Source organism: Nelusetta ayraudi, unplaced genomic scaffold, assembly GCF_046127955.1.
Source record: "Nelusetta ayraudi isolate G7.1 ecotype Tasmania unplaced genomic scaffold, CSIRO-AGI_Nayr_v1 ptg000060l, whole genome shotgun sequence".
In the NCBI taxonomy this organism is placed as follows: Eukaryota; Metazoa; Chordata; class Actinopteri; order Tetraodontiformes; family Monacanthidae; genus Nelusetta; species Nelusetta ayraudi.
This window is the reverse complement of record NW_027466110.1, coordinates 1256331-1279965: the sequence shown is the minus strand read 5'-3', so window position 1 is coordinate 1279965 and position 23635 is coordinate 1256331. Positions and strand designations below refer to the sequence as shown.

At 43.4% G+C, this 23635-nt stretch overlaps 1 protein-coding gene and 1 long non-coding RNA gene across 3 annotated transcripts in view; one reads left to right on the top strand and one right to left on the bottom strand.

Moving 5' to 3' along the window:
- Nucleotides 1-9327, bottom strand: part of LOC142897437 (uncharacterized) — a 28512-nt gene extending 19185 nt beyond the window's left edge. Inside the window, exon 1 of the long non-coding RNA XR_012928456.1 lies at nucleotides 9221-9327. This is a non-coding gene — a long non-coding RNA (uncharacterized LOC142897437). The remainder of the gene's footprint in view (nucleotides 1-9220) is intronic.
- erbb4b (erb-b2 receptor tyrosine kinase 4b) overlaps nucleotides 1-20550 on the top strand; it is a 226887-nt gene extending 206337 nt beyond the window's left edge. For both annotated transcript variants that reach the window (XM_076039762.1, XM_076039761.1), the window contains exons 21-28: nucleotides 9209-9364; nucleotides 10707-10782; nucleotides 12422-12568; nucleotides 14377-14474; nucleotides 15190-15360; nucleotides 16952-17204; nucleotides 17673-17798; nucleotides 18619-20550. In XM_076039762.1, coding sequence (XP_075895877.1) covers nucleotides 9209-9364; nucleotides 10707-10782; nucleotides 12422-12568; nucleotides 14377-14474; nucleotides 15190-15360; nucleotides 16952-17204; nucleotides 17673-17798; nucleotides 18619-19286 — 1695 coding nt within the window. In that variant the 3' untranslated portion in view covers nucleotides 19287-20550. The remainder of the gene's footprint in view (nucleotides 1-9208; nucleotides 9365-10706; nucleotides 10783-12421; nucleotides 12569-14376; nucleotides 14475-15189; nucleotides 15361-16951; nucleotides 17205-17672; nucleotides 17799-18618) is intronic.
- Nucleotides 20551-23635: the final 3085 nt, after the last annotated feature.

Here is a 23635-nt window from a genome sequence, read left to right as displayed (position 1 = left end):
CAGTGAACGCTGAATCATTTTCTTCTTTTTTTTTTTTCCTTCTGATACCAAAGCGAAAATGACCCTGGAGGGTTTTTTCATTCGGCTACTTTGCTCATAATCCATCGAACCGCTTCTCCTGCCGAGACACAGACGGAGAGAATAAGGAGTGAGTTGCTGAGACTTGCCCTTTGCTGGCTGCTGTTTGACCTGCCGCTGCGAGGTGATGTGAGCGCAGAGAGGAAGATGGATCTCTTTCTGCTGAGTGTGCTCCACCTCTCGCTGGACATTCTATACGCTTTGATTTATTCACTCCATGTTGCACATCCGACACAATCCCAGACTTCAGACCACCTGACAGTACACGCGATGACTGATGATTTACAGAATAGTTGTCTGGAATTGAATCCCAAAACTCTTGTCTTAAGAGGCAAGGCTTTGGACTTGTGTTCTTGAATAGGGAATTTTATTTTTAAATGTTTTTTTTTTTATTATTATTATTATTGTTATTGTTATCATTTCGGTCCTAGTGTCCACAGTACAAGATAAATCTAAAAATGTCAACATTCTACCATGACCAAAAGGGTCTTGACAGGAGCCAAATGCTAATATACTCCAATCCTTTTTACATCCGTATATGCATGCGCAGATTTTTTTTTCCTTCAAATAGAGCAGTTTTTATTATAATGTAGTACATGAATTAATTCCAATCAAATAAAGTAAAACAGTAAATGAAAGAATAAATATCACAATACCACAATATGCTAGCACTACATATGATGTAGCCAGGACAACCAGGGATGTATGCATATATTTTATAATCTATTTATCATTACTACTATTGTTTACATTTCTCTTCAGGTCATTTGTGTTGTAGATTTAACATAAATCTGTTTTTTATTAGAATTTATAGAAAATAAAATGGCCCTTGGCCTGAGGATGGCTTAAACAAAAGTGAGGCACTCTCGTCGTGTGGTGCAGATAAAAAAAAAAATAATAATAATAAAAAAAAAATCCAAAATCTAGAAGGGAGGGAAAGATTCCCCATGCGTGACGTGGCCGACCCCTGCGATTCCTGACAGCGCTGTGAGCGCGTGACACAGTGGACCGCTGACACGTTCCAGACCGGAGACCCCCGACAGTCACTCGGCCACGGGTCGCAGGGTGATCTCGGACTGGATGGGAGTCAGGAAACACTCGCTGCTGGATACACAGCTGATGCTTCTTCTCATTTAGTTTCCTTCAAAATGCTTCTTCAAGCAACGTTTTTAAGCCCCTTTGGATTTTGTGTGCCGCTAATAGCAGAAAAAATGTTCCCTCTTTCTTAATATCCGTTCTGCACAATCGTCTTGTTCATGCAGCAAAGAGAGTTTAAAAGATTAAAGATTAATTTAATCCTTTTTTGAATTGCTCATGTGGACCCATAACTCACAACCATAATGAGCATAATAACAAGGACCAAAAAAGGCTAAATCTGCTGTTTGTGCAGAGTAGATACATAAAAAAAAAAGAAAAGAGTTCTCGCCTGTTGCAGCATCGACTTCATTCCATTGTCCCTCCCCTTTGTTCTATATTCCTCTCCTTGGTGAAGCGCTTCTGTCCACCGCTCTGCCTTCTCCCTGTGGGCAGCAAGGTCAAAGGGCGGCCTCATGAATTCATTCATAAAAGCCACCAGCATGAAGGGAATTCAAACCTTTTCGATCGTCTCTTTCTGTCCTCGTTTCTGCTGCTTATTGTCTCCGCGCTCCGTGTCACTTTGTTTACCCAAAGCTAAGTCACTGAGTTAAGGATTTACTCACTATTGTTATTGCTGGGCCTATATTTTCAACGGCAGAAAGGAAGTTTTGAATGAGGAAAAATAAGAAATCAATCATCTTTGATGGGTTTTTTTTTGTCTCGTCCCTCGTCCGCGTTTCTCAAACTTCTCGAGTCTGCATTGCATATTGAAACTCTGAACTGGTAAATCATTTGGAAGCGGCAGTTTTGAATTATGTGGAGGGAGAATTGTCGGCTTGAACAGCTGCGGCCAAGCGAGGTCGTTGCCCGCTCAGCTGCCACGGCGACGGCAGGAGGAAGCATGGTTAGAGTGACGGCTGCATGACAGCTCCTCCGCGAGAACACGAGCACCTTCCCGAGAGTTCGTACCCTTGCCACCCTTGCATAAAATACCACTGTCTTCCAGTTAAAAAAAAAATGCACCCCATCAAGAACACACACACACACACACACGTATTGTGTGTATATGTATGCTTTTTGACTTTGTTATTTTGTGCATATGCTGACAGATCCAAGGTTGATTTAGGAAAATCCAAGAAAATGGCCATGAAATAGTTGTTGTGGCTCAGCCCTCTTTTGGTTTGACCAAAGACATTTTCTGTGCTGGCAAACATCACTGCACTGTCCCTGGCTGGGAACAGTTGGCCAGTGTGCTGCCTGACTTGAATACTGATCACAAGAAATAGAAGAAAAAAAAAAATTGTGTATGTTGTGGCCACTTTATCCCAGTGCCGTTTGTACATTTTTCATTTTTCGCGTGGTACAGGGTTAATTTGCATCAGGCCTAGATTTTTTTTTTATTGTTATTATTTATTCCAGACAATGAAAACAACTGTTTTCTCTCCTTAAAAGCCGTTTTTTTTTTTGTTTTTTTTTTGTTTTAGACTTGCCCTTTGTGCACATTGTGTCAAATTTTGGTTGACTCTGTGTTTTCAAATAGTAACATCTTCAGCCGTAAACAGTGAACTTTCCAAAAATGAGAAAATATGATCCTTACATTTTTATGGCACTAAGCTATGCAGCTTTGCAGGAAGCTGTAAACAGGAGGCTAAATATGTTTATGTTTGTTTGTTTTTATGTTTTTTGTTTTTTGTTAACCAATAACCAACCACCAAAAAAAACCAAACTTTTTTTTAATCCAACACTACCATCATAATTACGAGTGTTAGCTGTTGGATACAACAATGATGTTGACTTGCACGGAACTCAGTCATTTCTACTAATCCATTATTGAAAAGGTTTAATGACTTTGTCGTTGCTGAATCAAAATGATTCAAAAGATTATGAGTGTTTTGCTTGCTTTTATTGCCGACTTAAAAAAGAGAAACATTTACGCAGCCATTAGCCCTCATCTCTGAGAAACACTGCCAGCGCCTACGCGGTGGGTATTATTTATTTATTTATTTTTCATTTTTACGAAAGTGTTGTTTGCCTAATTTTTAGAGCCAGAAATGACTTGATTCTACATTCGACGTCAGTTGAGACAAAAGACGCACTCTTGAGACGTGCTCAGCTCCTCCTCCACACTGGCATGATTTGTTTCACCACATACCCCAATGGGTGATTCACCTCCTTCCATGCCAAGCCACATCTTTTTACATCTAAAAGCATTTAGCTAAGCGTGCTACGTCAAGCCGACGTTCGTCCACCGTCATCAGGCCTGCAGCCGAACGGCTGCGCCGTTCGCATTGAGGTGGGAGACCGAGTAGGCAGCATCAAGCGGCAAACCTCCTGCGCCTTTCAAAAATCAAGGCATGCAAGACTTTCCGACAATTCCGAAGAGGCTTACGAAAAAAGAGAAACGGATGAGTCATGTGCCATTTCTCCTGAGAGTTCCGTGCAGTGGGGGATCGCTCTCACCCTCTAAATGGCTTTTCCTTAATGGATGGTAACATGCCGGTGACATGCTCTTAATAGTTGAAGTTGAGGGGAATTGCACAACATCGCTGGCCCTAAGTGACTGCAGGGCCATTGTACAGTCGCCCGGTTACTGGAGCTTCCGCCCCTCTGAAACCAAGACTACCCTACATTTGTTTGAACCACCCCAAAATAGACAGTCTGACTCTTTTCTGTAGGCCAGGCCTCTTGCCTTTTTGGTGGACGTGAGAAATAAATTAAATGGGTTTGTGAAACATTCTGTCTGGCAAATTCACCTGTGAATCTTAATCATCGTCATCAAAATAAACTTGTCAAGGTACTTCGCTCGGATCCAAACTGGCGCATCGTCATAGCTGCTGTTATACTTGCATGTGGTCAAAACATCAAAATGTCAAAACAAGACAAGCAGTGCTGTTGTGACGTGGTATCACAGAAGTCATGCATTTATGGAAATGCAATCAAATGACAATCAAATATTCACTATTGTTTTCAGTTTCATTTTCCCTTTCATCATTTGCTGCTGTTGCCAAGTGTAACTGATGCAGAGCTTGCTTGATCAACAACATCTGACTCTTCTCTGTTCCAAGAATTCTAAAACCTCCTATTTCTAGCAACTTAATGACGCATTATTCCAAATGATTAAATATAGAGTGAATCACCCAACATTCAAGGTTCCCACGGAAAAAAATAAAATAAAAAAGAAATGCCAGAGGTTTATAGAGGCTCTAGATGTTCCGTGTCATTTAAAATGTTCCCCCGGGATAAACACTGAATCCGAATGAATCACTTGATCAGAGATTTCAGTGTGTGTTTGTTTGCGTGTGTGCATGTGCGTGTGTGCGTGTGTGTGCGTGCACAGGCATCTTCTCCTGTGTGTTTATGTCTTTGCCAGACTGGAAAAAAGCAGAAACGATGCCACCAAATGTAGCAGCTCCACTCTTTGCTCTCCTCACATCGATTTAATCTTTATAGCCCTTCGTCAACGCCTTCCACTCTAATCTCCCTCCCCAAAACACAGCCCGGTATAATCTGGTCTGCTCTAGTTTGGTTCAAATGATTCCTTAAATATGCATAAATAACCAGGAGGGGAAAGTCAGAGGGTTTGCGAGGAGAGAGGTGGTTCTCTCGACTGGACAGGATGCTCCCACAGCTTGTTGGAGACCTTTTCACCCTGCCTTCTCCTGACAATGATTAGGTTTTTGGTAACAACATACACGCTGAAGAAGATGTATTCAGTGCATATGTTGCATTGACTGCAAATATTTTGCTTGTTTATTTGGGTGGGGGGGTTTGGAACCTTGCGAGGCTGCTGGATCGTGTGAATCTTTCCAGATCCATTTATTTCAAAAAGCTTCCCTCTCAATGATTTCTAGCCGCCAATTTGCAAGTTATCAACTGGTATCTCTTAGAACACAGGCACTTGAGGTAGTTTATCGAAATACAAAAAATACACTCAATCAAATGTTGAGCCCCTAAATATTGAAACAGGGTGGGGGTTTGTGAACATTGTTGCTGTCTTTTTTGGAGTCAAACATTTTTATTTCATTGTTTATCTTTCTAGAATGTTTTTCAAGCCTTTGGCATTTCCGCCCTTGGCACTGGGAGTTTTCTTTTCCACGTTAAAACTTTATGTGCACGGTGTGAGTTAAAGTCTTGATGCCTGCTGACTGGAATGCAGCCCATACCCGGAGGTGCAATCATAACAGAGTCTGTCTGAAGCCTGTGGATTTTTTTTTATTTTTTTTGTCTCCAGATTTTATACTTATTTGAAGTACAGCGTGCACAACTATCTCACTGACATTTCCATTCACATTCGCTGCAATTTCAAACCTGTGGCAGTAAGTCGCATGCCATTGTGTGCACCTGGGAGAGCAGTAAATGAGAGCAGTCGGGTACGAAAAGGACAAAAAAAAAAAAAAAGTTTGTTCCTTACTCATGTCTGCAGTCACTTCCCACTCTGCACACTTCCATCACCTCCCACTCTCATTCTCATTCTGCTGGCAAATGAAAATTCACGGGTTGCCAAGCCATCCATTCTCCATCCTCTGTTTAATTGTCTCGAAAATTGAGGAGATTACCAAGAGCAATTTATGTACAAATAAGAATCTGTCAGAATCCTGGCAGTGTATACCACGACACGCACGCACGCACACACACACACACACACACACACACACACACACACACACACACACACACACACACACACACACCGCAAGCACGCACAAGCTGTCTGATACGAGATCCCGGGTCCAGGGGATGGTACAAATTCTTCGTCTTTTGTCATTTCAAGTCCACTCCTTCAGCTCATCACACAAAGCAAAAGGAACCAATAGCTGAAGACAAAGGACAGATTTCACACGCTTAGTGCTGTGTTTCAATGCTGGTCTGTGTTCTCATTGGTGACATTTGCTGAGACTCGGAGAAGCAGATCAGCAATCAAGCAAATCAGTAATTGCCCGCAACTCTTTTTTTCCACCTCAGGAGATTAAATGCAAATGTAGAATCTGACTCCTGAAAGCCTTTTACCAGCCTCAGAGTCTTCGTAGGCGCCACTATTCACATGTGGGTTTGCACACCAAGGATTTTGTCTTCAGGGGATTTACAGGATTTTGCCCGAGGACAGTTGAACAGGCTGACAGCAGGGTGTCAAACTAATAGTTTTATCAAGTTGAGCCCTAAGATGCCAAACTAGTCTAGGAGTAAACTCATACCAACAGATGACCTCTTGAACTCATTGTTGATATTAGAGTTTACAGCACTGTTTGAAGGTTATTTTTAAAGATGCAGAATCCTCAGGTGTCCTTAGAAACTGACAAAGTTATTGGCTGTTATGCAGTAATCTTTCCTAATATGTGAGATTCATACATTTTCTTAATATAAGATCCACTTTGAGGATGACACAGTGGTGCAATGGCAAGCTCTGTGTTTGATTTCCTGGCCCTTGCCAGTCTCTGTGGGTTCTCTCCAGGTATTCCCACTTCCTACCTCCTGACTTACACGTTCAGTAACTCTAAATTATTGGTGGGTGTAAGGGCAAGAGGTTATTTCTCTCAATAATGTAATGTCAATGCAATAAAGTTGCAGCTCATCCAGGTTGTAACCCCGCCTTCGCCCCCAGACAGTAGGGATTGGAGTGCGTCAAAAGTTATAGAAATGGACAGATAGATGTTACGTTTTGACTATACGCAGCATATTTCTTACAGCAGCTCAACTAGAACTGGCCAGAGTCTATAAATCAAATAACATGTTGCCAAGTTGGTAGTGGCGCTTCGCAGCTGAGCTAAAGAGCTCACTGAGCGCAGAGCCAGCGATGTTCTTCCTACAAGGAAACATGTTGTTTCAAAGAGCCAATCATTGGCAACAAGCCATCCGTTTGCACAGCAAACTTAAGTGCAGCACTTTGTGGTGTTTAGGCCGCCTTTGAAATGGATTGAAATGGAGTTAGGCGTGATGCAAGTAAAGAGACACGACACAACGTAAAAGAAACACAGACCAGGCCTCTATCTCTCGCTCTGTTGCTTATCTTGAAAGCAAATGTTCCCATTCCATTTTGTTTCCAATGCTAGCAATTGAGGTTCTCTTCCACTCAGGCCAAAAAGGAGTCAAGGTGAGGTTCCCTGGGCCTGTTGGTGTACGGAAAAATGTTTTACTGCAGTAAATGGAACATAACCCTAAGATGTTTTCAGTGTCACCTCTATCTCCTGGCAATTTCTAGTGGTGGTAAAGGTCTCTTGCCCCCTGTGGGACCATGTCCACCTCTCAATATTGCACAAACCTTTTCAGTGGACAGATGGATGCTATTAGTCAATGAACTGGTTTGTGAAATATTTTCACCTCCGAGGGCACAGTCACACAAGGCAATCTCTACCACGCCTATGTAGGTTTTACCACTCCAAAGTCAAGTCCGTTGCAGTGTGAGCACGTTGTACCATGCTCGGGGCCCAGTGCACTTCCTTGGCCTTGGCATGGTAGAGAGAGGTCTACCTCAGCATTGTACTCATGTAGATGACAGGTCGGAAACCCTGCGATCTATGAAAAACATTGACACAATAAATTGAGAAGTGTTGTTGTTCAATACGAATGTTTGACACTTCAACTTCAATGGACTTCATGGATGGACATATTAGACTAATGGGCAACTTAAAATGGACCACAGGAGTGGTTGGTTGTTTGGGGCGACTCGCACAGGTCTCCCCATGACAGCTTGGATAGAATCCAGCGACCCCGACGACCTTGAGTGCAGGATAAGTGGTTATTGTAAATTGATTTGACTGGGGGAAAAAGGCAATGCATGTGCTGTGTTGCAATGCAATGACGGAGGCAAAGGAGGAAATGGCACTCCAGCACAGCTGGAGCAGCCCAGTGGGGGTCTGGAGAGGAGGAGGTTCCAACTCCAGAGAACGAGTGGCGTGAGTCCCAGAGACTATAGTGCCACTTATCTCCATCCATCCATCCCGACCCATCCCTCCCCTCCTCCTCTATCCATTTTCTTCTTTTCCTTCTCTGCTTGTTCCAGCTAAACTCAATTTGCTCCGGTTTTGACACGAGGCCTTGCTTTGTTCCTCACCACTCGAGACAAAGTAGCATCTGTCTTCACTTAACCAATTTGAAATGGCCTCTTCTTCAAAGACGCACGCAGGCACACGCATCTTGCTCGAGATACCCTCCTCCCCCTCTTCCTATCCCCCAGCCCCCACCATCTCCCTCTTTAGATTGACCCCTTTAGTGATGGGATCCAGTGTGGAATGAAAATGCGGAGCCCGATCGGTCGGCTTCAAGGCTTTTACGCTTGCACGTTGTGTCGTCGGATGATTTTCTTGACATATCGTTTTGCTCTCAAGTGTTTTCTACCTGCTGTTTTTACTGATGGCAGTTTTTTTCATGCAGTCTGTCAGGATAAGAGCCTGGCAGAGGGTCTTGGTTTTTTGGTTATAGATTTTGTTTTTCTTTTGAAAGTACTTTTTGACCATTTCTTATTTTAAATGCATCATGTTTTGTGTTGCCTTATTCCCCCCATTGTCATTTGTCCATCCATGAAGGATGCCTTCATTGTTGTGTGCATCTTGCACACCTACTTTGACCCCAATCCGTGACAGGAAAAAAATCTATTTGTCTGTGTTGGGGGAAAAAAAACATCAAAATTAAAGCGTGTGTAAAAAATAATTTGAAGAATGCCAAGAGGTGATTTGCGAAGTGCAATGACTGGAATGCTCTCTGCCAGCAGAGTCCTTCACTCCTCTCTGCCAGCGGAGTCCTTCACTCCTCTGGGTCCTGTTCTTGATTGAAAAGCTGCCTCTGGGTTGGTGCATATGGATGCTGCTGTTTATTGCACCGTCAAACGTTTGGCAGTAAAGGGGAGCTTTTCCAGTCGTGCCGCTGATTGATGTGAGGTGCAGCAATAAAAATAACAACGCGCTGGTAATGATGATGACACAAATAGTTCTAGAAATTATAATGGGGGGTCTTCGACGGTGTTTATGACGGTGACGGTGACACTTGAGTGCTTGTGCATCAGGTCGTTACTGCGCATGCAACGTCATATGAAGAGGTTTGTTTATGTGTGTCGTCCTAGGGGATGCTGTACCTGGAGGAGCGCAGGCTGGTCCACAGGGATCTGGCAGCACGGAACGTCCTGGTCAAGTCTCCCAACCACATCAAGATCACCGACTTCGGCCTGGCTCGCCTGCTGGACGTGAACGAGAAGGAGTATAACGCAGACGGAGGAAAGGTAAATCACCTCGCCTATTTGAATGGGGAAATGTTGGTTAATTTACAGTTTCCTTTGTGGGGAAAATTTATTTTTCACAGATTCAAGCGTGCAGGTTATTGAATATTAATTTAAAAAATATATATTTATTTTGCACCCGTGTAGCCTTCGAGTTTCCTGCTGCTGAATAGTTTATTATAAAATTTGCCTCTGGCCTAATTACTAGGTTCAAGCATAAAATTGTAAAAGAAAAAAACAAAAAAAAAACAAAACAACAAACCTTTTTACATTTTTAGTGTCTGACAAAAATGCTTTTAATTTGAAAAAATGAAAAATAAATTTTTACTTGCAAATGGTTTTTGCAATGGCAATGGATTTTTTTTTTTTTAAAAAAGTTGTTTTCTCATCATCACAAATCACAATCTCCACATGACATGACATCACCGTTGATAATTAGAGATCTCAATGTAAATATCACCAGACTATGACATACCAAGGTATTAAACTACCACGAAGGTTTGATGTCATCCATAAATCACAGGCTGAAGTTGACTCCACCAGTGTCCGACCTTCTCCATCTAGTTGACTGTTTTACTTAGTCAGACCCATATTATTGAATTACTATTCTGGCCAGTGCCTTTGACATGCTGTGAGCTGCAACAATAGGTATTAACATTAATGAGGGCTTTATTTCTGAGGGGAGGAACCTCAAGCTCGTCTCAAAGGAGAGTTTTAGTGGAGTCTCTGAGATACTATTCTGCTCTACTGGACCGTTTTATTTACCTTCTGGGAATGGAGATCTCTAAACCCTAAAAGGGGTAAACAGATTTCTCCTTGGAGCCCTCCGCACGCAGGCCCCCGGCCAACTCGCTCATCCTTTCCATCTTTTGTGTTTTCTTTTTCAAACTTGTCTCGTCTGAGTGGAAGCCTATTTTATCCTCTTCTGCTCCCCGCTCCCCCTCGCTACTCTGTCCATCATTGTTTGTGTCAACGCTGAGGTATTATCTCCTCCGCCGGGACAACTGCAAGCACGGTCGAACCTTCGACGCCACACCCATCGCTCCAATCAATAGGGCTGGATTTCAAATCTAATCACAGCGTTAAGCTGCGCTCCAGACAGTCCTCCCATTTCCCGCCATCTAATTCCAATACATCTGCTGTGTGTGTGTGTGTGTGTGTGTGTGTGTGTGTGTGTGTGATCTCTCTTTTATTTAACCTTGTTCTTCACTCCATTCCGTCATATCACTTGTCCTGTTGCTCCTCTTTTTGTCTTCACAGAAGAAAAAAAAAAAAAGATTCTGATTTTAGTTTAGTGAAAACGTGTTTTTTAAACAATGTGAGCAATATGTTTCTGCCCTGCCAGATGCCCATCAAGTGGATGGCCCTGGAGTGCATCCATTACAGGAAATTTACTCATCAGAGCGACGTCTGGAGTTATGGTAAGTGATGGACAATTTAACAAAGGGAGCTCAGAGGTGTTAATATTGAACTTTAAAAAACAATAATGACTTTAATTTTCCAGATCCAAATCCACCCAAGATGATAGTTTTTTTGTTTTGTTTTTTTTCTTATTAATTCCCTCACTACTGCAACCATTTTCAGGTTTTTATTGTTCTTTTAACAGAGACTCCTGGAGCCTCTCACAATGAAAAGCCCGAAAACCTCAGCAGAAATCTCAAGAAAACAGTGTGTTTATCCCTCTGTTTACAGCCATACAAAAAGAAAACAAATAAAGCTCAGTTTTTGGCATTGTGCACTAAGGCATCAGTCCACTTTGTGACATCACAAAGGGTTGATTTCCAGAACTGTTTGAATACACACTTTCTAAAAAGTGGAGCCAGCAAAATAAGCGAAGGGTGGACTTTTCTCAATTCCATGGAGTTCACAGACACACTGTTGGAAAACAGTGCTAACATGGGTTTTGTGTGATATTGGACCTTTAATGTTTATTCCTGTGCATGGATGTTCTTGCTTTAAAACTCCTCTAATTGGCCCTCAGGTGCTTCTTGTCTGGTCAGGTTTATAATATATGTAGATCGATGTAGATGGAACATAAGTAATTATGCAGATTCTACACCAAAGAGGTTACGACTGATTACATTGCCTGGATTATTAATTCAAGTTCATGCTCTTTTCTTTATTTACTACATTTGACTGCATCTGAATGACTTTGTCAACATTTGTTCAACATTCTGTAAATGAGCGGATGTGACCTTGCCACAGCGGCCGACATTAAATGCGGCGTCACGAACATCACGAGCCACTGCCTGGGTGGCTTTTTCTGCGACGCTGCCGTCGGGGTGAAAGGTCACGGTGGAAGGAAGTGTCTGCGTCACCATAACGAGATCCGTCCGTTGGCGTCCTGCGACGCTCAGATCGGGCTTCACAGCCGTCGGCGTGTCAGACCGATTTAAATGAAGAGGCGAGAGATCTGATGAGGCTTTTAAAGCGACGGCGCAAAGTCACAAAGTCAGTGAAACAACAAGTATTTCTGGAGGGGGGGAAAAAAAGAAATCTGCGAGAGGCTTTGTATCAAAGAGAATAATGTGCGTTTGATTCAAAGTGTCAGTACAGTCAAGTGAGTCTTTGTCCCTGGTGGGCCTCTGTGACCCTGGGCTGTTATGCTTCCATCATACGGTCTGTATTTACTTGCGCTTACCACTTATTAGCTCATTAACAGCAGCGCGATTAAAGCAGATGATAAGTGAAAGTTGCTTTGACTGATGACTTTCAGGACTCTGATGAGTCCCTCTGTCCTCGGCCGGCTGGCGTCCTCTCATCTTGTCCTCATTTCCACAGCCCTTCTCTTCCTTTCTGTTTCTTCCTTATGTCCCCTTTTGATTTGGTTCTGAGCCCTCCACTTCACCATTTTTTCCTCCTTGGCCTATCGCTCCCACTCATACTCCTTCTTTTTAAATGTGTCTAATTCCTCTTGGCCATCTGTCTTTTTTTCTCTTTTCACGTTTCATTCAACTGTTTTTGTTTTTTTTCTTTTACTGATGTCAATCTTTCCACCATTTGCACAATACTGAAGTTGTCTTTCTCCCTTGTCCTATGCCTTTCCTGTTTCCTGTTTAGGCGTTACCATTTGGGAGGTTATGACCTTCGGTGGGAAGCCATACGATGGGATCTCCACCAGAGATATTCCCGATCTGCTGGAGAAGGGAGAGCGTCTCCCTCAGCCGCCCATCTGCACAATCGACGTCTACATGGTCATGGTCAAATGTATGTATTTCTGAATTGCCACAAAAAAGGAAAACAAAAAAATGAAACAGACTGTATTTTGCAATTTGTCAGATGTTCCAGTAACTTTCTCGCCTCCATCCAGCGTTTAAAATGGAAAAACGTGTGAATGTGCTCAGGATGTTTTGGAAGGGCAACTTATTTTAGGTGCAAACAGGCAAAAGTAATTTCACTACAAGTTGCCAAAAAAGTGTTCTTCATTAAAGTCAAGAGCCACTTTCGTTTTGAAGTCAACAAGGATATTGAAATCATCAGAAGAAATACTTTCCATCCATTTTTAGGAGCGGTAATAGAAAAGCAGAACAACATCTTCAGCCACATAAACAGAGCCCATGTTTACTGAAAAAATAATTAAAATTCATAAATAAGGAGGAACCTGCCGGCTGTGACCGCGATTGGCCGCTCGCCGTTGTCACGCCCTCCGCCATGAGATCCAAGGTGGCGCTCTAACCTCTGACCGAGCTGCAGCCTCTGGGTCCTCCCTATGTCACCTTGGCTCTTCCTGACGTGCTGAACTTGTGCCAACCTGGCAACCCGGCACACACGCACTCATGGCGGGGAGCGGCCCCTGGCACCTGCCTGTTATCTGCCTTTTTTTCTTTTTCGCACCGATAAACATGCAGGGAGAGAAATCGCACGGCGACACATGGCAGCCTGGCCACACGTGTTAGAAAATCAACTTCCTGATTCTCTCCTCACCGCTCAGGAGGGTGTTTGTTTGCAAGGGGGGGTTGCTGGCATGAGAGTGGATGCAAGGTTTCGATTTTCACACATGAGATCCTCCCCCTATTTTTTCAGTTTTGCTTGGCCTCGTGTGCGTCACCGCCCCTTCCTTTCTTTTTGATCTCCATCTCTTATTTCTTTTTTCCTGGATGTGCGCGCGTGGGTTCGACTCGGGGCCAGATCACATGACTGCTTTGGCTTCAAACACTGGCGTTTGCGGAAGAATTGGCAGAGGACCGCGTTACTCCATATGGCCGTCCCATTGATGAAACAGTATTTATTTTAGATTGGAGAATGTGATGGCAGTGAACAGAACCCCATTGAAAATATTGTTTGTGCTTTATCTGGGACAAATCAAATTACCTAACTGTAAATCTGAATCATTGAGTTACTAATTCATGTTTAACCCTGAAAACACTCAAATGGATAGATGCCTCCTTTATGAGGTCAGATGTGTTGATGTTGTTTTAAGTTTTTCTGATTTTTATAGATTTTTCTTGAAGAAACTATTTTACCTTTAATGCTGTGACAGCGTGATGGCATTTAAAGAAATAGCTACAAGGCAAAGTTCTCAAATCCCTCACCACACTTTCCTTGCTTTCAAATTATTATAATGTTAAATGACGTAAATTAATCCTCACCAGCATGTCCAAGAATTAAAAAAAAAAAAAAACAGTACCAAAGTCAGGCTGGTATTTATTTCTGTCAAAAAAACAACTTTTTGAAGTCTCTTTGGGATGATGCATCCACACCAGTGTGCAGCACGCAGAACTTCTCTGCTCCATCATCACAACACACACACACACACACACAAACACGGGGACTGTTGCACTTCTCCTCCCACCTCGGTGCCGTACCACTGACAGCGCCTCAGGAAATAAAGGCACTTTGACTGATGTACGCAAGGCTGGCCGCCAATGAGGACACGCTGTAGGGGATCTTAATGAGGTCACAGTTTAAAGTCAAGGGCCGGTGACAAAAAACATCAATATCTCTTTATGCAATTATTTTTTTTCCCTGTGGAGTTTCAAATGTGCGCCAGCCACTAACACGAGCACATGTTTTAGGCTGGATGATTGATGCGGACAGCCGGCCCAAGTTCAAGGAGCTAGCTGCCGAGTTCACCCGCATGGCTCGGGATCCCCAGAGATACCTGGTCATTCAGGTGAGGCCGTGTCGATGTGGCGGAGCTGAGTGAAAGATTACAAGACTTTTTTCACATGTTCCATCTTTCTTTTATTCATTCAAAATAAGTCAGCCAGTTGATTTTTCTTCAGTAATAGTCTGCATTTCCATTTAAATTGTAATGGTAAATCACAACTGCAGCACAAATTAAACCTGTTTTATTGTAACACAATTTGCATGACATTCTGTGCTAGTTGTTTTCTTTCAGTCTTTTCTTGAAGAGCACAGTTGCATGATTGGTTAGCCCAAAAGTCTCTCCTGATTGCTGCATACAGCATATTTAGCCTTCTGTTTACAGCCTCTCATAAAAATCTTTAGTTTGATCTTGAGAACTATGTCAACTTGGAAACCCGAAACAGAGAGAGGGCAGAATGAACTCCTGGCTTGTTGTTAAGTGTTTTCACTAACCTGGGAGGGGTACTTGTGCCCATTGTGACATCACAAAAGGGCTGATTTCCAGACCTATTTCAGGAAAACTGAGCAAGAATTGAGTAGGCAAAAATAACTAATAGAACCATGCTTTCTTCATCTCATTTCTTTTTGTTGGTTTCTTTGTTTGCTTTTTTTTTTTTAACAACACGTGCTACAATTCTTTCATTTCATGTGATAAAATATTCAAACCTATTAGGGGTAATATGTTTTTGATTTCTCACGTAACTCACTAAATCCACACATCCCCACGTATCTGTTCCCAGGGTGACGACCGCATGAGACTACCCAGCCCCAGTGACAGCAAGTTCTTCCAGAGCCTCCTGGACGAGGAGGAGCTGGAGGACCTGATGGACGCTGAGGAATATCTGGTGCCGCACTCCTTCAACATCCCACCGCTGGCGTACACACCCCGCACTGGCATGGACTCTAACAAGGTCTGTCTTTTTGGTTGCACTGTTTAAAATATGTTGTTGCACTTGATTGCATCACCCAGCAGCCCATCACCCAATTCATACACTTCCAACCTCAAATATTTAGATTCCAACCCAAAGTGATAGATCGAAAGATAGATCAATAGATCGATAGCTAGATGTCCCCACACTGGCTTGTCTGATATTTGCATACATATTCTCCCCTCTTCATGTGATTTTCTGCCTGTTCCCCCTTACTTTTCAAAGAAAGACAAGAGATTTGTTGTTTATCTTGCGACCTTGCATGGGCACCTATTATTATCTGTCTCTGAGTGTGTCAGCAGGGCGACCGGACCGTCATGTAAGAAAATAACGTTGGGAGCGGGGGGATCCATTCGGCGATGTCATTCTGGCTCTGACGGTTTCTCCTAAGTGATATGCGAATGAGTTTTCTCAGCATGTCACCGCAGGACTCTTTCGTCTGAGCACAAAAGATTGAGATCTTGAAACCGAACTCACACTGCTTCTTTACTTTTTCGCTCACATTTGCTCGCTCCCCACCGCTCGCTCCTTTCTTCTTTTTTTTTCCCCTTTCTTGCCAATTTCCCATCGTCTTCCCTCATTCCGAGGCCGCAGTAATTACCCGCTTCAAAATTAGGGTTTACAGCCAGATTCCCTCAGTTCTTTAACCGCTCATCGTCTATCTTTGGACTTTAATCTATCACGAAAACCACTCGCACAGCCGGGCAGCAGCTCAGCCATTTTATATTCCAGCATCCCTCTGTGTTTGAGTCGGGATAAAGATGCTGGGTGAATTTAAATTAGAGGCATCACTCGCTGTTGAAACTCTGCTGTGTTTCAGGGGGTGACTGATTATTTAGCTGCATAATATTTGTGAAGTTATCCTCGGCTGTTGAAGGCCATCTCGTAGTAGCACCTATCAATTGAGTGACATTAATTTCAAACTATTTTTGTATTTGTTTTTTGGGGGTAATTCAACCTCACAAGTTGAATTACCCTGCACCCTCACTAGCTCTAGGCTAGGCTAATTCCACAAAATTGTGTATGTATATATATATATATACATATATATATATACACATTGAAAGCAGGGCTATAATTAAGAATAAAGCAAACAGCGAGGCTCTAAAAATCCCTTTTTGTTCTGAGCGTTGAGGCTCACCGCAGGCCAGAGGCTGATAGGGCCACTTAAAGACTGTGCTGCATGGAGCCTTTTTAATTAAAATCATTTTAATTAAATTGTCCTTGGCAGTCATGCTGCCATATCATTGTTTTCGCACTGTTGTTTGTCTCCCCTGCCTGCCACATTTCAATACCTCCAGATAAGTCCTGTTCTTTGTATGAATGGTTCACTTTTTGGGGGGGGACCGAGTGCATTTGATGCTCTCTTTTTTTCTCTCGTTGCCACCAGTCTTTGGAGAGAAGAACACATGCACACTTTGGAGAGAATAACACAACTTAACACATCAATGCAAGACTTGAAACAAAAAACGTTCTTGTCCTGACTTTTATGTGTCACACTGAATATTTTGTGTTGGTTAATAAATGTTTTTGAGCGAATACCAAAAGACTCACTCTCCTTCCACTCTTGCAGAACCAGTTTGCCTATCAGGATCCCACTTTCAGTATGGAGGACATGCTGGCCACTCTGCCCAGAGTCGTCTCTGTTCCCCCTGTGTCGGGTGGCTGCCACCCTGCACAGGACCACCTGGCCACTGGTGGGCAGATGGGTGGTGGATTTAGCCGTGGCAAACAGGAAGATCCTCGTTGTAACGGCACTTTAAGGAAACAGGCTTCCCCGAGGTCAAACACCCTCACAACTGGCACAGCTCCGACTGCTGGACTGGGTAATAAAACAACCAATAAACTCTTTTCAGGTGTTATGTTTCTTTGACTCATTAAATCTACTGGACGCTCCCACCATTAAACTAAAATGTATTAAGTTGAAAAGATTTGTTTTTCCTTTTCTTTTCTGTAAATACACATTGTTAGCAGCATTAGAATGGCATGTTGCAGTGCTACGATAAGACTTCCAACCTCGCCTTCGGGCTACAGAGGAATAGCATCAGCAGTGGCGGCTCCTACATTTGCTGAGCCTCGGTGACTGATTCTACCATTAACATGCAAAGAGCTTGACATTAGTCATAGCCAAACCCAAGAGATTAGTTACGGGGGAAAGTAGATAGCAGAATGGGAAATGCACGTGATTATTTATGCTTCTATGTGATCCAATTGCTCATGAAAACTGGGTTGTAGAGTTTTCATTTTCTGCACGTCTCAAATGCTACGTGCTTTCTTTCTTTTCCCTTCTCAAGGTGGAGGGGAGGACAGCAGTGGGCAACGTTACAGTGCAGATCCAATCGGCCTTTTGGCAGAGCGTGGAGTCAAAGGAGACAAGGATCAGGATGGCTACATGGCTGCCATGAGGGATAAAAATTCAGGTGACTGCAAAGGTTTTGAGAATTACCCGCTTCATCTGATAAAAGGGAGCAAGTTGAAGACACCAGTCGCTGCCTTATGGGATGTTAAGGGCAGCAAACACAAGCTGCTGTGATAGTATCTAAAACCACTGGCAGCTGGGAAAAGCTGCAGAAACACCTCAACGTTCACATGATGCTGCCAGGATTTGAACCCGCTGCCTCTCTACTGAGGGAAAGTGGAGGCTAATGCTAGTTTGGAGATGGAAGAGGTTGTAAATTATGCATAAGCATCTGACAGGAAGACTTGTGTTTGAGATTGTCTCACACTCGACACTCTCTGCTGCCGATGTAACTGCCAAGTCTGGCCGCTTTATCTGCCCAAACCTGCCCACAAACACACACGATACACCATTATGAACAGCGGTATAAGGAAAATTGAAACAAGAGCTAATGTTGCCTCATGACTACCAACTCCGTACACCAAATAGGATGTACTCATACTGACCAACTATGTTGATGACATACTGATTGGCCTACCAATGCCTGTGGTCAGACAGTGCTCTGCTTATCAGAGAAGCAATATGTCTCCTTCTTGAGATGGGTCGATATCTTTTAAAATGTTCGAAGTTATATGAAAATGTAAGTAAATGACATTACCTGCACTTTGATTTTTTAGAGATGTTAACTATAGGAGCTTTACAGGTATGATTGTGTGTGTGTTTGCTAAATGTTTGGTAGATCTCACACCTTTGGATGTAGTCACTGAAGCTCTGATTTAGGTCGATAGATCTTGGCTAATCACATTTGTTTTTCTTTCTGTCCCTTTGGTTTCAAACCTCAGTAGAGGAAAACCCCTTTGTTGCGCGCCGCCGGAACGGTGATGCCCATGCAGTGATGGATGGAGCCGGCTGCCACACCCTGCATGTAGCCGGTGCTGCTGCTGCCGCCGCCGCTGCGTCCAAGAACCAGACCGTTCACACAGACGATGAGTACATCAACGAGCCTTTGTACCTAAATACTTTCCTCAACCCAGGGGACAAAAACGGCTTGACTGGCGGTATCACCATTTCCGCTCCGGGTTCCTCAGCAGGCCAGTCGGTATCCCAGACGGTCAACCCATCAACATCGAGCCACACGGTCTCCTCCTCTGGATATGTGCTACAACCGGGCTACCTGCCCCACCAGTCATATCCATCTCAAACCCTGCACCCGGGGCATTCGGGACACGCCCTGCACTCAGGCATCACCAGCGGCACCATCATGTACGACAAGAAAGGAAAGAAGGCCACCTTTGACAATCCCGAGTACTGGCAGCACAGTTTACCGCCAAAATCCTCCCTGCACAATCCGGAGTACCTGCAAGACTGCAGCACGCGCTTCTTCTACCGGCAGAACGGACGCATTCGCCCCGCCGTAGCCGAGAACCAGGAGTACTTGTCGGAGGCCGCCATGAAAGCCGGCAACGTGTTGCCACCACCTCCGTACAGACAAAGGAACACTGTGGTTTAGTGTCTCGCCTGTAGCACAAGCGGGGGAGCGAAAACGGAAGACAACAGTGGGGATGAACAGATGTCGAACAGTCCACTTTTGGCGTTTTCCTGCAGTGCTCCTCAAACTGGGCTCCACGCGTCTCCTGCAAGCTGTGTGTCTTTTCTTGCGATGTAAGCACCGTCCTTGGAGGGTTTGGGGGGATAGTGGGGGCTGACATGCCATGCAAGTGCATAAAAGACTTTGAGGTTGTCCTCCAGAGCACATTGTTCTGCCATTTTATTTTATTTTAACCAGAAAGGTAGACCACAACCAAGTGAGTGGAATAAGGTTTAAATGAGCAAGAAACTGATGCTAACCCAAGGATCCTCACTACATCCCACCAAATGTTTTATTTTTCCTTGTCCACTCACAAATCACAAATAGGCATGTACTTGCAACGCACCTCACCCACCCATCTCGATGTGAACATTTTAGTTTCACACGTCGCGATTTCTTGCGCAATCAAGCCAGGGGGCACGGGCGCCCAAGAGCAGTAGTGTCATGACTTACCAGCAGAATGCACAGACATGCCGTAGAGCCCTGATGTCGCCCGCATGCCTGCCCACACGCTTCTTTGACTTTCCGATGTTCCTGCGCCCATAATGGAATTCAAAAATTTATGGCGCACAGCTCATATCGTACCTTACACATGTTAACATGCCTGCAGCCTTGACACTCCAATAAAAACCATACATTAATTCATGAGTAAATACGCGCACACACGCCGACAGATAAGCACGCCGCCGCCTGAAATATATTCAGGAGGACAAAGTTGTGCTGGAGGACTGAGTGTGCAGATAATGGCAGTCAGTGGTGCAGCACGCAGGAAGGGTTTGGACGGGAAAAAGCAAATGTCAACATGGCTTTATGGAAATAGCGCGTGGTCCTCGCTGGGTACGTGCAGGAAAGCATTCAACAGATTATTGGTGTGGTTCAGAGGGTGTGTGAGGGGGTTGAGCGTTCAGAAGTCTACCCTTAACTTCCCACACTGGCGTCCCTCTTGTTCCACATTCATCAGCACAGTCCGACGAGGCACCAAACAACCATCCACTTCGCCGCCACCCTCATTAGTTCAGACTCTGCCGCATCGTGACTGATCTAGTAAAGCGTAGTCACAATGTGAGGAATGCAGCGGCGCTTTGCAGCGGACAGATCATAGTGAGAGGAAAGACCCCGTGAAAGCAAAAGTGAAAAATGTAACAAGTTCAGATTTCAGTTCTTCTTCGTCGTCATTTTTTTTTTTTTTTTTTTTAAAACAAATTTTATTTGAAAGTATCAGGGGTTGGTTGACATTGCCATCTGATACTTAACCCAAGGAAAAAAGGACAAACGCTCAGTCACAGAAGAACACTGTGGAAATGAAGCTTGCAGGGCTGTAAATAAGCTTATTACACGGCATTGTCAAACAGACACAAATCTGTGGAAACAAAACAAAACAAAATGAAATAAAAGACGTCTCAGTGACAGTCAAAACATTTAAATACAGAGGGGAAAAAACTCAGAAAGGTTGACGCCTCACTTTTTAGCATTCATTCTGATATGTTATTAAAACAAACTCTTCTTAAGGCACTTCAGGCCCTGACTCTGTCTCTTTGGGGTGAGTTGATGTGAGGGCAAGGTTCTGTCACAACTGCACACAACAGGAATTTGCACTGTTCCTCCCCCGCCATGAACCTTACTCACAAATGAACATGCTTTTGTTTGCTGGTGTGTGAGATAATTGGTGACACTAATGGCTTTGTGAACTCAGACAACACAGACACAAACAAGAGAGTCATTTCTGAAGGAGACCACTAGTGTCTTTTGACAAATGGTCTAGAACCCCTACAAAAGCTTGTGCTTGATAATTTGACAGCCACAAGACTTTTTTTTTACACTAATTCTCATAGTACTGCATTAATTTACTTTTATTATTCTATAGTTTTTTTGTTTTTTTTCTTAGAGTAAATAAATCGTTTCAGCTACACACGGGCCTCATTATATTTTATACCTTCGGTTTGATACCTCCAAAGGGGTAAAAGTAACTTTCTGGAGAATACCAATGTGGGAGTAATGTTGAGTTGCGTACATATATCAGGTTCAGTTTTGCCTCTGGCATGCTTTGTTTTAAAACTCTTACGGCACTGCAGGCAAGATTTAATTTTCAGAATGTTTGCATTATGTGAAGTGCAGACCACCTGCCGTGTAAGTTTTCGTAAACTGGCTTCGGGGAGGGCGATTTCGCATTGTGCTCCCCATTAACTCAGGGGACTTTATGAATGGTGAAAAGCAGAGGAAGTAAAGGGAAAATAAGCATTTTTTTAATCACTGGAACTGAAACCACTGGGTGATTATAAGCCCAGAACACCATCCTACTCTGTTTTTAACCATGTATGTTAAACAGAAATATATTACTGTTACTAGCAATATTAACACCCACATACCTTTACATAATTGTCCAAATGATAAAGATCACCAGGAGAAACAACCGAAGTAATGATTAGTGAAGACATTGTGACTTTTAGACTTCACCGCCACTCAACCAACCGCTGTTAGGCGGACAGATGATTCACACCAACAAACACAAATGATTAAGCCGTTAACCCGTCACAGTGTTTTCTCCCCCTACTCAGGCTTATGGGAATAGTGCTCACCAGTTTCACTCCAGCTGAGGCGCCAGCTACCACCTTCTAAATGGATATCAAAATTCACTGACATAAAGGTATAATAGGGGGCAGATTAGTGCCATGATACAGTCAGTGTCCAAGAGGAATGTGATTCTCATTGGCGTTGGTGTGTTTTGATTGACAGTGGTTGGGCGTAATTGACATCAGTTAACACTTAGCTCAAGTCAATTTCCTGCACCTGCTGGGATCTTGATTGTTCCATTGACTCAGATCCATCTTGTAGACTTATGATAATAATTAGTCTTTTTGTGTAAATGTGAGCGATAAGTGTTTCCTCCACGTCTTTTAGAGTCAGCAACAATTTATGTAACTCCCTGGCCCCCTGAGGTTGAGTTCTAGTGCTCTGGGATCACCTTATGGTATGTTTAAGTGTTCCGAGTGCGGTGAGGAGTCACCCAAAGGCTTCCTAATGGCTCTCTATGGACAAATACAGCCAATCTGCTAAAGGACAGCTAAGCGCCGCAAGGGGCTTTTAGCATTTGCTAATGCTAATTCATCCACTTTCCCTTGTTTTCTGTGGGGAAATCTGGTGACCCGCCATATAACCCGGCACACCAGCTGAGAAACTGTGGACGACAGGCAATAGGTTGGAATCCTGCAGCGCCGTTGAAACCAAGGTATCAGCATTCCACAAATGTTACCCAGCCAATGCATCAATGTTACAAAAGCAAGCAGGGGGTAATGTGCATGTGCACTGTAACCAACACAGGAGACCAAAGTTGATTGGAATTTCTTCCTTGCATCTCGGGGGGTGGCTAGCGCGGTTCGGCTTTCAAAAGCTAAAATCCAGCAGCAACGGGAAAAGTGAGCATAGGATCAAAAGCTAATATGGAAAGAAAAGCGGAATGCTAAGATGAGAAGAAATGTTTTCTTTTTGAAATAGGTCAGGTTGGAGATTTGTTGCTTCAGTGCCTGTTTCCAGGAGCACAGTAACATTCTCATAACTGCTTGATAACCAAATCAGTAGCTATGATGTGTTTGTCACCAACTCAAAGATGGCGTGAAAAGTTTTTATCCTTATTTGTTTGCCTTTTTTGGGCATCACCTTGGAAACACAGCGTTGAAAGTTCCACCCTGTCATCTTATCCAAATCAGTTTAAATGTTGTAATATGTAAAAGAAATGATTAGTGACAAATACCACTTCTAGATTTGCTTGGGTTGTCTAGGGTGTTGGATGCTAAAGGCAAGAATTGAGGGGTCAGTCTGACCAATGAGGCCGAAAGCATTATTTTACATTTGACACCCCGCGGGCAAACTCAGTATCTTACGAATAGTTCTCTTAGCGAGCCACAGCTTGCCGTGTCCCAGTTCAAGGGCTGGATCATTAGAGAAATAGAAAGTTTGGCTGACAAACCAAATCCTAGTGACAGTGCAAACATAATTATTAGGACAATGAAGCAATTAGGACTTTGCCAGGTTCAAAAGCCCCTGAATTGGGACATAGCCAGAGTGTTCAGGTTGTGCTCTTGCTCACTTCTCCATGCTTTGATCATTCCTATTGTGAAGATGTTTTTACTCAGCGTTGGTTCTATAAAATCACCTATGGTCTTATTGTACAGGGCAAACTTTTTTTTTTTTTTTTTTTTAATTTCAGAAGACTTTACAATTGATATTTAGCTGGAAAAAGTTTTAATCAACTCATTAAATAAACCTATTTTTTT